The sequence below is a fragment of the Eleutherodactylus coqui genome, chromosome 8, assembly GCF_035609145.1.
Source record: "Eleutherodactylus coqui strain aEleCoq1 chromosome 8, aEleCoq1.hap1, whole genome shotgun sequence".
Taxonomy (NCBI): Eukaryota; Metazoa; Chordata; class Amphibia; order Anura; family Eleutherodactylidae; genus Eleutherodactylus; species Eleutherodactylus coqui.
Window position 1 is genome coordinate 111,542,876 of NC_089844.1, and position 18,070 is coordinate 111,560,945.

Genomic DNA, 18,070 nt, shown 5'->3' on the forward strand with positions numbered 1-18,070 from the left:
TAATATGGGTTAAGTCATATACTATATGCTACAAATGTGTAAAAAAGGACACTAATATGAATGGGGTTGTATACTTTAGACAACAAATCTAATCACTGCCATATAAAGCTACTTTAAACAATTCCTACCAAGTTGCCCGGTGAAGATTCTATTCCCAGCTGCATGAGAGGCTCTGTTTGAAGCCCCTGGCACAAATCTAGCAGAAAATTCACTCTCCTATGTAAAACCTATTCCACAGCTTCCCTTTATATCAGAGCCATAATTATTGTAATGGATTGGTTTTCCGATGAGTAGAAATGGACACTGACATGCCGCATTAACTTTAATTGGTGTCCAATGGAGTTACAGAATTTTTGATTGCATGAATAGTGCTGAAGATTGCTCTCGTTCGACTGTCATACCACTAAATATGTACATTTTCTCAAATCACCATGTACTGACAAATGTAAAACATTATAACAGTCCTCAATCACTTTGCTTATTAGAATCACTCTCACCACAAACTAATCTGCATTGCACGGTGCCTCATATTATTGTCATTACTTTGCTTATATAGTGTATTTTATGACAAAAATATATTAAAAAAGTCTTAGACTAGAGATGATCATGGGGGTCATTCTCCATAAATAAGGCTGGAACAGCAATCAACAAGTATTGATACCCCCCTAGGATGCAGACTGTGCAGAGTTAAATGTGGACTTCCCATTTATGACTTTTGCCTAGTAGAGAACAACTAGTTGAAGAGGATGTCAAAACACTAACCTTTATTTTACAGCGGCTGAATGGCTGGTTTAATGTTTATGCTGAAAATATCCCTTTGTGGCCCTTTTCTCAGTTTTGTAACATTTACACTTAAAGATCATGACTTTTATACTCTGAGCACTTGCTTGCCAACAAACTAAAGAGAACAGGACATTAGCGGTAACAGTTAACCTTCACATTAAATGTATTGAGCCTATCCAAGGAGCGGCATCTGTTTAAAGAGGTATACCTATCTTATAAAGTGATGGCATATCCCTATGATATGCTGTCATTTATTGGGGTCCAATCTCAGAGACTCCCAACAATCCTGAGAATGAATGGGCCACAGCCCTGATTTAGCACAGAATCCCCCCGTCTGCATTTCTCTTGCATGGCCGAACTTCCGGCCGCCCAACTGAGCATGGGGCTGCAAGCAGTCCCATTCACTTGAATGGCTCAGTGCTGTAGTTCCTTGAACAGCCAGGTGGCCTAGTGATATGCCATCATTTTCTGGGATAGAAACATTCTTTTAAGAAGTCTATACCCTCTAAAATAAAATACAATGAAGCTTACTTCTGCGCAAACCTTTTATTTATTCTTTCCTACTATTGTATTGAGCAATGTTCTTTAGCCTCCTAACAAGAAACATTGGATGACAAATCACTAATGCCAACCAATGCCATGTGCCCATAGGGATTGTCCCTCAGCTCTCTAAAACGCATCAATAGGATATAGATTTGCAGTGACCTGGAATGTAATTATGTATCCTATTTTCCCTCATTAGCTTAAGCAGTTGTTTGCTCGGCTGGCGTGTGTTTATGCGAGGGTTATCTGGCCAGGAGAATTCCATTGTATTCTCCCAGCATGAGTAAAGCAAAGCAAGCACAATGAGCACATTGATAAGAATTTCTTTTGAACCGCCAGTGATGGTTTTTATGCGGGCTAAAAACCTGTGGCCAACAACAAGAAAACAAATAGAGCACGACTGCCCGTATTTACATGTAACGATTATGGCTCACTCTTGGCTGTTTGAACGAATTTAAAGCGATAATCATTGCATGAAAAAGGGGGAGATCAGAAGCAATGCCAGGAAATATTATGTTACTAAAAGGAGTAGTCGATGCTTGGAACAAACTTCCAGCCGACGTGGTTGGAAAATCAGTAATAAATCAATTCAAGCTGCCTGGGATGAGCATAGATCTATTCTAAGAGAGAAATAATAAAGAGGAGATAAACCAAGTGGCAGACTAGATGAACCAGGGTTTTTTATACTGCTGTAATTTTCAATGCTTCTAAGTAGTTTATTGACCACATCGCTATGATAACGAACAATAATGGGCTAAAATGAATATTAACCCCTTAAGGACCAGGGTGTGGCCATATGGCAACTGTATTGGTTGGCGTTGGTGATGGGTCATTTTACTGTTATGTATACACTTTTATTTTACTCTGTAATTCTTCTTCACTTATTTTTGGAACTATTTTGTAACATCTATGTGCCCCCCAGGGGTCATTCACATAATGAAATAAAAAACAAACAAAATAAAAACCTACTTTTTACAGTAGTCACTGGTAGAGCTGATCAAGGTCTGCTGTGACAGAGGGCACCTGGCGGTTACATGATCCCCAAGTCGCATAGCAGAACTAACACTTTAGTACATAGCACACATTAAGCACTATGTAGACTGTAAGGGAGAAGACAGAAGCTATTAAAAACACTTGTCCTTTCTCTACCGAGTCCTGGGCTGCATCTGACAGCCAAGGACCCAACCTGCTTCTGCTTGATTGCAGGAGCAGAAGCTTTAATCCTGCGCCGTACTTCTGCCATTGGCCGAGATTAAAGCCCAGGACCACGCGCTGCATATTTACCGCGTTTGGTCCTTTGGGGGTTAAAAATTTTGCTCTATTAAGCTCTACTCAACTACCAGAATGTGAAAGTATGACCACCACATTGCTTTAAAGGGAATCCGTCACCTCACACAAGCACTACAAAATTAATGTACATGCTCATTGAACAGGGGGTGAAAAATAAAAAAAATGGAATAACGTTTTGGTATTAAAAGAAAAACATTAAAAAAAAACACTGCAGATTACCTTAAAATAACTATCAACAGCTTGTTAGGACAATTGGTATAAAATATTCATCAGATAAGCACAGTAAGGTTTTATATCTTAAAATTTTGAGAGAGCGAATACTGTGTACAGTTCTGGTCACCGATGCTCAGGAAAGATGTTACAGTGCTGGAGGGGGCTCAAAGAAGGGCAACTAAACTAATACATGGAATGACGGGACTGGAATACCCAGAGAGGCTATCAAAAGTAGGATTATTTACTATGGAAAAAAGACGGCTAAGAGGCGACCAAATAACTATGTATAAATACATGAGGGGACAATACAAGGATCTCTACCATGATCTGTTTACACCCAGGACTGCGACGGTAACAAGAGGGCATCCGCTACATCTAGAGGAAAGCAGGTTTCATCACCAACATAGAAAGGAGTTCTTTACTGTAAGAGCAGTGAGACTGTGGAACTCTCTGCCTGAGGATGTGGTGATGGCAAAATCCATAGAGGAGTTTAAAAGGGGACTTGATGTCTTTCTGGAGCGGAAGGATATTACAGGATATAAATCTTTGGTTAATTGTTAATCCGGGTATACAGGCAGGTAGGAACTATTAGGGGTTGATCCAGGGATTAGTCTGATTGCCATTAGGGAGTCGTGAAGGAATTTTTCCCCCAAAAGGGCTAATTGACTTCTGCTCTTGGGGTTTTTTGCCTTCCTCTGGATCAACAACACAGCAGGATAAACAGGCTGGACTAGATGGACGTTGTCTTCATTCAGCCTTACAAACTATGTTACTATGTATACTCCAATTGCATTCTACTGCATACATTTATGCTAGTTTACATTGTATGGTATTGTATGTCATGTATGTTGCGCACTATATATATTTTAAAAACTAAACAAAACCAAAAAAAACTGTAATTAAAATTTCCCTTTAAAAAGGAGTCATCCAATTGGTTGTACTGATGGTGGTGAAAGAGTCTCCCATATGTACTGCCTTCTGTTATAGTAAACAGACACTAAGGCCAGCTGTCCACAGGTGTTGCGCTTTACCACTGCGGGAGTTGCCAAAAGGGAGCATTATGTCACCGTGATTTTTCGCAATAAACCTGTTATTATGATAGGTTCATCGCAGCATGCCGCGATTTTTATATGCGAGCGGAGATTTTCTGCTCGTGTACATTGTACTGAGCTTTCTATAGTTATCCTATGCAATGCGTTCATAGCATAACCCACGTGCGGATTATCGCCACAGGTAACGCAGTGAAATATCGCTCGTGGACAGAGGCCTAACAGAGAGTAGCTATAGCTTTGGCAGACTTGGGTTGACCATATATTCGCTGCCAGAGGTTCTGAAGCTAAAGCTGGACCCACAGCTATCAGCTGATCGCTGAGCTAGCTTCGAAAAAGGGGTTGTCTAGATGAGACAATTATTGTTTTGTAAAAAAGTAGGCTGAGAGGAGACTTAATAGCTGTCTACAAATATTTGAAGGGCTGTCACAGTGCAGAGGGATCAGCCCTATTCTCATTTGTAAAAGGATAGACTAGAAGCAATGGGATAAAACTGAAAAAGAGGAGACATAGATTAGATATTAGACAGTGAGGGTGATCATTGAGTAGAACAGGTTACCACAGGAGGTGGTGAGTTCTCCTCCAATGGAAGTCTTAAAACAGGCTGGACAAATATCTGTCTAGGATGATTTAGTGATCCTGTACTGAGCAGGAGGTTGGACCCGATGACTCCAGAGGTCCCTTCCAACTCTAGCATTCTGAGTCTATGTTTTACCCCACCTTGTAGTGAGAGTCAAGTGCCCAACTTGATTAATAATGAAGATTTCAATAGTGTAGGTGCCATAATACAACCAGTCTGGGAATTTGCATCAAAGAATGAAAATACAAATGTGAAACGTACGCATTTTATGAGGCAAGATAACATTTCTTCCCATGATGGACGGTAGTTAAAGGCCAGAATGGAAATAAAGTGATCTCCCAGTTAATTAAGGCACATTCCTGACCACAACTATGATTTATTCAGTCAACGCCATAAGGTGTAATCTAGGGATACAAACAGCACTATAGAATTACTGCTGCGTAAGGTAGGGTGAATTCCCTTCCGTGTAGCTGGAGTACGGGGAAGATGCAGTCGTAAACCTCACCAAAGAACAACAAAAACAAAGCTGCCACCTAGTGGATGTCAGTGGGACTGTATGGGAAGGATAAAAATCCTTGCAGACAGTAACATGCTATTCAATCTAAACTAATGTACAAATAATACTTTAAGTTAAAGTATAAAACTGCTAAGAGTTTTCCCCATCTGCTAATCTGTCTGCAATGAAGTGGTAGAAACTGTCCTGAGCAAATCAGTCATTAACTCCAGGGCCTGAAACCCTTTTGAAATGTGCTGGAACCGTTCCCTGGCTGAATCCTCCTACCTTGCCAAAGCTTGGATTTTCACTGCATGCCGCTCCTCCTGTTCTGCCACATTCCTCCTCAGGTTGTCAATTTCCAGCCTGAGTGCTGAAGAATGTTCCATCTCTGAATCAAGCAGGTTTCTCAGTGATCTGGAAAAAGAGAAAACCATCTGCCACATCTTGCAAAGGCTGCCTTTATTTAAACATTTTGTAGGAAAAGAGAGCAAAAAGTAGTTGCATCTAAGTTCAAAAAAATTCTTAAATACTTTACCTTGGTTAGCCCTAGAAAACATTAGTTATGTGGTTCACTGCTCAACACTCGAGTCCTGGTTTTCAATCTAATCATGGCCAACTTCTGCATGGGGTTTGTTTGTTCTCTGCACTGGCTACCCATCCATCAATTCAAACTCCTCGCCCTCAGCCACAAAGCCCTCCATGGCACCGCACCTCCGTTCATCGCCTCCCTCCTGTCCGTAAATCACCCACCCCGCACACTCCGCTAACACACTCAGACTAAACACCCCTCTAATACGAACTTCCCATCCTCACCTCCAGGACTTCTCTAGAGCAGCACCGATCCCCTGGAACGCTCTACTCCAAAACATCTGGACAATCTCTGACACACGGAACTTCAGACACACCTCTTCATAGTGACATATCAAACCATCTGATCTAGTCCCTCACAATATGCCCCCTGCCTCTCCCTATGGCTTTTTCCACTTTTGCCCATCATGTACCCTTCCTGCCCCCCCTCCTGTACTACCTCCACTCCATTTGTGTCTCAAAAACTGTATATCATATGTTATCGTTGCATTGCCATGTTCCCCTTTGCTCCACCGCCTGCCCCTGCCTTCTCTATCACCCCAACCCCCTTTGTCTTCAAATAATTGATTACCACATGTAACTCGTGTAATTTCTGTAATTTTCGTATTGTGTTCCCCATGTGCCTCGAAAGCGCTGCAGAATAAGTTGGCGCTATATAACTAAAGTTTATTATTCTCTGTGTTCATTGGGTTTCTTTGTGTTCTCCAGCTTCTTCCCACAAAAAAACATACTGACGGGTTAACTGGGAAATTAGATACCAAATCCCATTGGGAACAGGAATTTTTATGAATGGTGACATCCTCTATACGACGCTGCCTAATATGTTACCACTATATAAGCAATGGAACATGAAGTATGTGAGCTCTGATCGCATTGATCCCATGTCATACTCTACAAAGTAGCTGAACTCTCGTGGACATAGCTGCACATTTGCTCTTTTGCCTACATTGAAGTAAATAGGGAAAAAAAAAACTCCGGCCAAGCCTTCGGAGAGAGATAATCAGTGATTTAGAAAGAAGTGCCTTAGGAGCTCATAAATGCACAGCGCACTACTGCACTCCGTAAATGGGAGTTCATAAATTTTCCTTCCCTCCCGTATAACATCTGGCTGATGTGTTATCTTTTATATAAAATATGAGAACAGCCAAAACGCCTCGCCGAAGCCCTGCCTGAATCCAGCTCCGCCGATCTAAGGGCCGGCAGACAATAGGTGAAAGCAATGACATTTCATCATGACCACGCAGAACATTGCTTGAAAGAAAATTAAACAATGCTAATTAAAACCTACGCATTTTGCTCTTCAAGTTCATCTTTCCTGTTCATCATGAGGACAACAGCTTGACGGAGTTCACCTAAAGAAAGACAACAAATGGCATTTAACACTGACGTACAAGAGAGATGTTTACCGCAATATACGACGGGCATTTCATTACTTGGAAACGACATTAAAAAAAACAAACTTTAGGAGAAGACGACGCGTTTCTGGCCTGTAATGAATTCATTCTGTGTTCATATGTAAATCAAGCATCCGCGTCACTGAATAATCCAATTTCCAATTATAGGCTTCATTTCTAATATTCTAAGTCATATCATAAAAATCCTATTCCTGGCTTCCATTTCACAGAAAATTTAAAAATAATCAGTTCGCATGGCACTCATTTCTTGACTCCCTGCCAGCCTGTGCTATGTGCAGTTATGCTAAAACAAACCTGTTTCTTCGTTACTTGCCCGTCATCGAACTCTCAAAATGGAAAGCTTTGCTCATCTGTATAATAAAAAGAACAGGAAGCCGCCCTCCTAAATCGTGCCACTTACAGACACAAAACTTTATTTATTGCAACACCTCCGATGGATTTAATACTTGTGATATCAGATTAGTGGCAGGCAGATTAGATTACTTAGTACAAGTGTGGTGATTGGTACGAGGCTTTAATATGGGCAGCAGTTGAAGAGCTGTGGCTTGGTGCCATATGAATCCCCATTATAGACCTAAGAGTTCCGGCAGATCTGTAATACAGCATTCATGAAGGGCTATGGGCGAATACTATACCTTCGTGTATCTCCAATTTCATACAACCACATGAGGAAGTTGAATTAGTGGGAAATAAATGGTGTCATGCAATGTTACTGAAGCTAACATGCAAGTTAAAATAGCTATTGCTCGACTGGCAGTTACATTACTATGCAGAAGTTTTAGGCCGCCTGCAGACGGCCGGGTCGGATCCGGCAGCGAGAATTCTCGCCGCGGGACCCGACCTGAGCGCCTGCAGAGAGCAGCGCGTACTCACCAACGCCCCGCAGCTCCGGATCTTTCATGTGCCAGTTGCCGGGCAGCCGGCGCATGTGCAGATCGGAGCATGTGCAGACCAGAGCCGGCGGCAGGTGAGTGACGTTTCTGTGCGGGGCTCTGTGAGCCCCGCAGAGAAATAGCACATGCTGCGGTTAGTTTGCTGCGCCAGATTCCGCGCGGACAAACCGCAGCCGTCTGCCTAGGATTGCGTTTGCTAACGCAATCCTATGGCACTTTAAGGCCGGAAATCCCGCCGCGGAAATTCCGCCCGTCTGCAGGCGGCCTTAGGCAGGTGTGGGAAAAAAGGCTGCAAAAGTAAGAATGTTTTAAAAACTATAAGTGCTAATGGTTAATTTTTGTCAATTACCAAAATGCAAAGTGACTGAATGAAACAGAACTCAACAAAACTGGGAGAGACCTTGCTGATGCGGTAAAACTACCTTAGCTTAGTTGCAGTTGCGGTATACGACCTGTGACATGAAACTGTCTTCCATAACCTTACCTTTAAGTAGCCGAGTCTGGCTGTTCCTCGCCCAGTTTTAAGCCTGTTTTAAGCCTTCTAAACAGCTGTTGCTGTTAATGATTGTCTCAACCTATATATGAAAAGGATGATCATTATCACCCGTTTTGTATAATTGGTTAATCATACACCTGACTAGAATCCTACAAAATCCCTGGTTTGTGCAAGTGCATTTAGAACAACTCATACTGTTTTGAAGGCAAAACGTGGTCACACTGAATATTAATTTGATGTAAATTTCTCTTTATTCATTCACTTTGCATTTTGTTAATGACCAAATTAAACTATTAACACTTTTGCAAGCATTCTTACTTTACAGCATTTTTTCCACATCTGTCTAAAACCTTTGCATAGTACTGTATTTCTCAAGTCTCCCCTATAATCATGAATGCCCGGTTCAGCTGACAGTTTGTGTGTTTTTAGCGGGGAAAAGGGGAGCAAGACACTGACAGACCATCTCGTAACAATTTATCTCCAAAGAAAACAAGAGGATCAGGCAATGAAATTCAACGTACCTGATCCTTCTTTCCTCCAATATTATCTGTTGTGGAAGAGATGGCCGTTCCCAATGAAATCAGCGGGTTCGGACACCTTTCCCCTAGTGCGCTTAGGAGCCTTTAGGTATTCTCCTTTAGGAGTGATGAACTTTACATGTAAAGAGGACATTGGCCATCTCATTACTATACTGAAAGTTTATTGTGAGGTTTCACATTCCAAAAAACGTAAAACTACGGATTAGACCTACACCAGCGATTCCCAACCTTACTGCATCCCCTTCCTCAAAAGGTGCTTAGACCAGAGACATTCTATATTCTAGCCAAGATGTCGCATTGCTTTGGCTGCCTCCTTTACAAAACAACAGGCTTGACTGTAGAAGTGACTTATTAGTGCTGCGGTCTTCTGAGGAATCCCCAGCCAGGTACCTCAAAGTCGCCAAATACATATAAATGCATAGGGAGCTGCTGCAAAACCTCAATAAAGGGGGCTTTCACATATTACAGAAAAACGGTTTGTTTTATTACTTTATTGAGGCAACTTTCACATGGCTATTGTGCTGCGATAAAACACTGGCCGAAATCCGCAACCATCTGAAGCATTAGATTCCAGTGAATTTGTTCAGATGGGCGATTTTTTTGGTGTGTAATATCGGCCAGCTGGAAAAGATAGCGCATATGGTGTGCATTTCAGCTGTCCGATTCTATGCATGCCTGGAAAGGATAGGACTTGTCCCATCTTTTGCGAGAATACGCCGGCTGGTCCCATAGGCTATTATGGGGGCCTATGAGAGCTGCCGGAAAAGGGAGGTGGAAGGAAGTTTAGCAGCAGCTCGCACTGCTCAAGTCCCTCCCCTTTCCCTACCTGCAGCCCCCATAGGCTGGGGAGTGAGGAACTAGCTCCGCTAAGCTCCCGCCCCATCCTGCTCCCTCCCCTTGCCGTCAGCTGGCAAGGTGTGGAGAGGGGGACGATGTTTAGCAGAGCTGAACTCCCCACCACCACCACAGGTCGACGGCATTCCAGGCTGCGGCGTATATATGCCGCAACCCGGCTGTCTGAATGGACATTAAAATGGGAGATGCAGCTGCGACATGGTCATGGCTGCCTCATTTATGCGATTTTCGGCCGCTATCACAGCGCCCGTGTGAAAGACTCCTAAAGTGGATGGGATTAAAGCAAATCTGGTTCACACACGCAATGGGAAAAACAATGGCAGTGGATTTTCTGCTTTAACTAACTCTGACCTGCAGTTTTGCTGCGAAACTTCTGCAACAAATCTGCAGCATTTCCGCACCGTGTGAACGCACCCTAGCGGCATTTCCATGTAAAGCTTTATTCTAGTTTATCATACTTTACTGGTTCATTTAACAAATCTATCCTCAAGTAGCAACATTTCCTAAACTTGGGCTGAAGATGTAAAATAACACTGTGGAAGCTGGAGTGCTTTGTGATGTCAAATTCAAGATCACAGAGCTTCAGATCTAGTACAATTCTCAGCATATAATGGGATGTGCAAACTCATCAATTCTACCTGTGACTTCTCAAACATTTCAACTTTTCATTTGTGAATGCCAGGATCGTAGCTTGGGACTGCGGCCAGACAATCGGAGCAGCGCTCAGGGCAGGAATCATTCTCTTACTGTACTCAACAGTAATGTGTTTTTTCTTAATCTTATTAATAATGCATGCAGGACTGAATGTTACAAGGAGCTGAACTTTCTATCTTGGAAAGTCAGCTCCTGCTCTTCCTCACATTACATTTATATCCATTATTTACATAATTATTGCAGAGTTACTCTTCTGACGCCCAGGAGCTCCGTATAGCCCTGAGAATCTTTACAGACCATACAGATTTCCAAAAAGCCTCATAGACTACATAGGATGGGTTTTTTCTATTCCCTTTGTACAAACCACAAAATCTCAAACAAGAAGGAAATAAAGTAAAACTGTGAGATAATGCATAAAACTAGTTATAGAGCAAAATCATCAAATATAATTACAGCAAGTAGATAAACAGCTTGTAGAATGCTGGTCTGCTACATAATGTCAGATAACAAGGAGGGCACTGTACGGCCATGGAAAGCAGACCCTAAATCATCTTGGCAGCCTATTAAAAGGAACATGCCCATCTCAGCCAATCCTGGCAAAGATGAAAATAATCTTCTACACACGACAAGCAAAATGATGAAATCAGCCGAACTAACTGTTCCACACTACGGCACAGCAAGCTGGTCTGTTTTCATAACTTCCAAGTTGTGGAAACAGCGTAGATCACTGTGCCATACAATTTCCATAACTTCCAAAGACTTCTATGGGAGCTACACAACCAGCATAGAACCGCCAGTTCAGCTGTCTCTATACTCATGGCCATCAGTTGTTGCAGAGAGGTGTTGAGTGACACCAGTTCTGGCATTAAGGTGCAGGTCCAAGTGGAGGGTCGCTTTAATCCTTCACACTGCCTCTAACCTGAATATACCCATTACTTTACAAATATGCATTCACTCCGACCTTCTAATTGGACTCCTGATCGTGCCTCTGTTACACCATTTGGATATGCCGTTCCAAGTTGATCTTCCATTCCTGACCCACATCTCCATCTGACTACTCTCCAGTTTTACCTCGCTGCTGCCACCTACTGCCAATCAGTGACTTCTTTGAGGAAAGTGAACAGAGGATTCATCTAGTCCAAACTATCTTGAAGGGGTACCAGGTGAAGATCCTTTAAGCTCTGCACCTCCCTTTAGTCAGTGCCAAGGAATGCCTGCCTAACAAATACATAATAGAAACCATGTAGAATAATGTGTGATACAATGGAGGGGGGGGTGTAAATGCGCAAGTGGAATCCTAAATGTCACAAATGCTTGATATAATGGGGGTCATGAAGAATTAATGTCCGATATAACAGGGATACACAACTATAATTGGAGTTAAGAGGAGCAGACTGTAAATTTATGGAATACATGGCGGTGTTCTACCAGGCAGCTCATGATAACGGCACTCTTGCCTAAGGCTACCTACACACGGGTGAACGCGATATCGGGCCGAGAAACTCGGTCCAATATAATGCCCACCAACATTTTCACGCCGATGCAAGATGTTCTTCTGGCAAAAACACCTCCCATCACTTCTGTGAAGTAGCGATCCTCCGGCACTGCTTTCAGCTACTTAGAGGATCGGCAAGGGTTTCCTATTGTTTTCACTAGAAAACCTCACATCGCACGGCGTCCAACGTGTTTTATTGTCCCATTGAAAAACAACGGGTGATGCGTTCCGAGGAGCTCGAAAAGATATACATGAGCGATTTTCTATGACTCCATTCAAAAGTTGCATCTCGCAACACACAAATCTAGCGCACGTTGTTAGCCCGCGTGAAACTGGCCTTACCAGGATGGTGGCACACAAGCCCCTACAATCTATTGATAGCCCAAAGGATCATGCTGCCCAGCCTTTCCTTAGACTTAGTTGCATACATCGGCACCCCACGGTGTCCTTTTTGCATCCACTCTTGTAGAGTAGTTGGTAAAGTTATGTGAACAGAGCCTTAGAATCTGAACATCAGGAACAGACATTGGCTGTGTAACTTGGTAAAGAACATCAGATTAGAGGAATTTCCAGCAATCAGAAGTACCTGATGTTGCAAACATAGATGTCAGAAAACCTCCATATGCTCAACACATTAAGCTGAAGGACTGTCAGGGTTAATGAGACATATGCTAGGGCGGCTGATAGACATAGCAGCGGATATAATTAATAACCATTCATGGATCCGTTTAGGGATACTTCAAGAGTGTCCTGAACCTGTGGTTAGTACAGAACAGCATTCACATCCATCTATGGATATGAGCAATGTTATCAATCTCTGTTGTGGGACTACAAGTCCCAGCATCCCCTTGGAGAGTAGGATGTAGTGCAATCCTACTGAAAAAGAGCAGCACGAACCAGCTAAGCAGTGCTTGATTGTAGCTTAACAATACACTGCAGTAAGCACAAACACGCAGTAACCCATAAGAGCTGCGCAGATCCTATGACACACTAGGGGAAATAAAGCCAACGCCGATTGCTTTTAGTTACAGAACATTTTATTTAATAAGGCCCATAATCATCACTTATGGAGAGACGTCACGTGGCTTTATGACACTGCGGGGATTTAACCATTTGCTACTTATTATCCAGTCCATTCATTATAAATGACCTATTTATGAGACATACATTGGGGGGGAAAAAACAAAAAACGGGAACGCACTTTCCTACATGTACTCCCGTTTAGATCTGCCAATAAACACAAGAAGAATAGCGGCGTACACTTCAGTTCTCTTGTTATTGTGCATTCCTATTCCATATTTTATACCTGACATCCATTTAGAATGCGGTTGCTATGCAACAAGCGAGAAGCCTCCGTTATTTAGAATCTGCACTAATGGCCGAGGGATAGCCACTTCACACACAAGGCTTCCCTGGGAAATAAAAGGATTAAATCCAATACGGACGTACACCTGCACTGGCAGGTCATCGCTGTTACTTTGCATTTTCCTAATTAGTCCCATTTTACAGGGGATGTTCTCAATTATTTATAGGATTTCCTCCTATTTCTCCATTTTATGTGATTTTTTATTATTCCATACATTCAACAGTTACAAAGGACAGCGCTCCACTTACAGATATTGTTTTCGGATTTTTTTTTTCAAGCTCTCCTGGGAATCTGGAAGTGAAACACTAGTAAGTGGATGCAGGATTTTAGCTACGTGTTAAATAAGAAACAACAGAGCAGGAAAATGATAGAAAAGATCAACTGCTCCCCCTGGTGGCCGCACGTTAGAATAGCAAGTTACAGAACTGAACACATTCCCTTTTTCGCACTCTGTAATTTTCCATAGTAAGCAGAGTGAGTTATTGTTACTAAGCAGAATGAACAGATAAACCGTCCCAAATGACTGCGCTAAACTACATAGGTATCTGCATTTTAGAGCGGGTACGCTAATCCTACAGAGATACGGTTGCAAAGTGAATGTTTATATTTTAGCTGGGGTATAACTGTGTGCGCAATTCTGTGGCGCAAACAAATACACAGCATGCTCTATTTTCAGGGAGATAGAACATATGAAACTCATTAGGCTAACTAGCCATTTGAATGTACGCGACTGTGGCTGCTAGTTTTTACGTGCACGCAAAAACACAGTTGCATAAGCAAATATGCAACGCCCGTCAACGCCCCAACTCTGGGAACTTTTAGGGCTCCTTTACACTGGCGTTTGCAATTTTGCCATGAGGAAATCACGGATTTTTGAGCAATTGAAAAAAGTTATAGTCTCACCGGAAAGTCCCACTCAGGAGGGGTTTTTTAGGCACTGATGCACGCTTCCTCAAGGGAACTGGACCAACGTCCCCAATAAGCCCAAGAGTCAATGTAATTAGGAAGCAGCATCAAACGATGTCTTTTATAGGATATCAAGGATATTCAGGCAAAACTCCTGTGTCTTAGCAGCAATACCTTTATTCCCACACAACCAATAGACAGCTGTCATCTCATGCACCGCCATGCCCAAACCGGTGGCGGGGCAATTATTACATGCTTGAGGCACATACTAACCCTTTCCAATCCACTGTCTGACATCCAAAGACATTCTGATTAAAGGCTGTACAGCTCCGATGTCGGAATTTTCCGGCAAGGTATTCTTACTGTATATTACTGGCCTCTCCAGCATGTCCCATACTGCAGTACTGGCTCTAGCCAGCAGGTGGAGCCATTATATAATGGCAGTAAGAGAAAGCCCCCTAGGAAACCCTGAATCCAAAATTGGATTGCAAAGGGTAAATGCTTGAGCACTTGACACTCATGCTTATTACGTTTGCTTCATGCAGGAGGATCTAAGATTAGCGCATATAGGTTTAAAGAGGCGTGTGCTCTTTTTTGCAGTAGATAAGCATTCATTTTTTGTTTTATTATTTTACATACTACTATTTTTTTTTCAACAATTCACATACTAAAAGGAAGCACATTTTCTGTATGTTTCCTGCAAAACCCATATTAAAAATAAATAAATCTTGTTATTTGTATAGCGCCAACTTATTCCTTTCAGGTAATTTATTTATTACCCCCCACCAAGCTGGGTACTCATTTTACCAACCTTGGAAGGATTGAAGCCTAAGTCAATTGAACCCGCAACCTTCAGGTCGTGAGCAAGAGCTTGGGACTGTATTTCTGCTGCCTTAACACTCTGCGCCATACGAGGCTCTTTGATATCAATGGTCTAATGGTGACAGCCATGTGCAGAACACGCTGATTGCATTTTCTCTGCATGTCTTAAAACCCCCCTGCGCAGGGAATTTCTGTGATGTCATTAATTCTGGCAACTGCCTGAATGTAGAAGCAATGCTACTAGAATAGGAGACAGTCCTCAGGATGAGCACGGTGTTCCTAAGAGTTTAGTGACAATGACCCTGATTATTCTAGTTCCCTGCCAACATACAGGACTAGGCTGTCAGCGGACAAGACGATCATGCCACTACCAGTGCATGAAGGAGGGCAAAGTACCACCAAAGATGTGTAAATTAACAGAGACTATGACACTTGCTCGTCTATTAACGCAGTGGGATGGGGAAGGCGCTAAAAGATATTTCATGGTTACTGTATTATTCAATAAACCAGAGCCACAAGCAGACATAAGACTGATAAAGTATTATTAGCACTTTGTTCACAAACATTGATGCAAAAGATTAATCAATCACAAAAGGTGTGAGGCCACTTAATATATAGAATGGCGTATATCAAATAGATGGCCCCCAGGTTATATCTAATAGGGCTGTCTTTACATACAGCGTGGAACTGGCCTACAAAATCCTAAAATTAAAAGTCGTCTCATCACTGCCAACTTCTTTAACCACTACAGTCGGGTAATGGCCAAGGGTCCCGCTCTACAGACCAACCGCAAACCGTTTATTTGTAGTGGGAAAGATGGAAGTGGAATAGTAATACAGACAGGGAATGGATGTAAGCAATAGACAGACTAGGTTCAGTAGAGCTATTGCTTGTTAGCGGCATATGGAAAGCAGTTGTCAAGAGGGGACAGCCCATTTAAAGAGGACCTCTTGTGTCCTTGAACCAGTGGGACTGACTGCATAGTTGGCCCTGATGACTATCACAGCTTTTTTTTTCTCTCACCTCCCCCTGCCCCTTCTTCCATACGGAGACCCATTAGATTTGGCTCCTGGCGGTTTCAACCTGTCATGTCAAGTGGATGGTCTCCACTGCTTAATGTCAAAGGAAGACATCAGTGGTGATCGACAGTGAATGGTGGAGGCTGCCCACTTGATAGGCTCAGAAGCCGAATTCAACTGGACTCCGGACAGGTAAATGGGAGGGATTTGTTTGTATGGACCCTCTAAGGAGTCCCTGCAAGTACATATTAAGAACCTCTGTCTGCAGGTGTTTGGTACCTCCATAACACACCCTTATCCCCTATGCAATTTTTTATTTTTATTTTAGTAGACTCCTATAGAAGGCCATGTATACCATACTTCTATGTCAGGCCTCCAGCATATTGAAGTTTTTAACAACTGGGTGTAGTCCATTAAAAAAACAGGCTACATACGGACAGTATACGGACCCATATTATTCTATGGTGCAACACACTAAGAGTTTCTTTATGCGGGCACGGACTGCGGGAAAAAGATCATCGCAAGCACAATTCTGATCCGTTTTACGAACGAGACTCGTCTATTCAAGTCAATGGGGAGAGAGAAAAGAAAAAAAAAAAACGGACAATAAGAATTGTGCTTATTTCAGTTTTTTTTTGCAAACCTGAAAAACACATGGCATGTGGATATTAAAAAAAAAAAACTGGTATACAGACTAAATAGGGAGGCCACACAAAGCTGCGCACATGAAAACAAATTTGGGAGTGGACATAGCAGAGACATTTTTTCCCTCACACAATTGTGCACCTAGCTGTACACCGCCATAAGAATATACATACTGCGGAGGTCGTTTCACAGCTCTTCCCACACAACACTAACTCGGCTTAGCATTGCTCTCATGTTAAATCCCTTATTCGTGGCCATGCATACAGCATTGTGCAAAATGTAAGCAGAATGAAATGTTTAATATATTGATTTCCGCTGAGCGCACACATCCTGACTGTTAAATACCCCCTTATCATTTAACTATTCCCTCTGATTAAGAAAAATTACAATTCTTCACAAGCTCAATCTAGGTTAATTAGGGTTAGGACTTTTATCACTTTAGATTTACAAGCGGGCCTCGTGGAATAATTATATACAGAAAACCAGGACCGCATCCAAAATATGAATGCAGTTACTGGACTGGCGCTCGCATAGCAATTAAAATAGTAATTGGTGGAGCCTTTCATTTCCTGTTGGTGATGTGAAGACTCAGGTGGTCTGCTCACTTCTATACTGCGGCTATATACATAAATGGCAAGTATAGCTCAAATTGGAATACAAGTCACAAACATAGACCTTGACTGATCAGAGATATTTAGAGAAATAGTTCGGGTGGAATTATCACTTAAAGGGGTTGTCTCGCGGCAGCAAGTGGGGTTATACACTTCTGTATGGCCATATTAATGCACTTTGTAATATACATCGTGCATTAAATAGCAGCCATACAGAAGTTATTCACTTACCTGCTCCGTTGCTAGCGTCCCCGTCTCCATGGCTCCGTCTAATTTCGCTGTCTTCTTGCTTTTTTAGAAGCGCTTGCGCTGTGCGGTCTTCTCCCCTTCTGCTTGGTCCAGGCACGAGTGGTGTTCTGGCTCTGCCCCCTTCTACGCGTCATCTCGTAGCTCCGCCCCATCATGTGTGCCAATTCCAGCCAATCAGGAGGCTGGAATCGGCAATGGAACGCACAGAGCCCATGGTGCACCATGGGAGAAGACCCGCGGTGCACCATGGGAGAAAACCGCAGTGCATCCCTGGGAAAGGACGGGCGGCCATCTTAGGGAGAAGATTTTTTAAAGTCCTTATTTCGTTGGATCGGTAAGTAGCAAGGGGTTTAAAAACCGCTTTACTTTGCTATTTTATGCCAGGGGGGGGTGACAGGGGGAATGGGGGAATGTAAAATTTTGAGGTTTGCCGCGAGACAACCCCTTTAATTATTAAAAAAAACAAACAAACAAACAAACAAACAAACAAAAAACAACACACAACATAGCAGGCGACCATATTTCCTGCTATGATAGTATATAGATATATACAGGGGATGTGA

The 18,070-nt window shown here is 42.5% G+C and overlaps 1 protein-coding gene across 1 annotated transcript in view; it reads right to left on the minus strand.

Annotated features, from left to right (window-relative positions):
- Positions 1–18,070, minus strand: part of SNX29 (sorting nexin 29) — a 433,715-nt gene that overhangs the window by 361,265 nt on the left and 54,380 nt on the right. The window contains exons 12-13 of the mRNA XM_066576210.1: positions 6,831–6,894; positions 5,240–5,368 (exon numbers count right to left, since the gene is read on the minus strand). Coding sequence (XP_066432307.1) covers positions 5,240–5,368; positions 6,831–6,894 — 193 coding nt within the window. The remainder of the gene's footprint in view (positions 1–5,239; positions 5,369–6,830; positions 6,895–18,070) is intronic.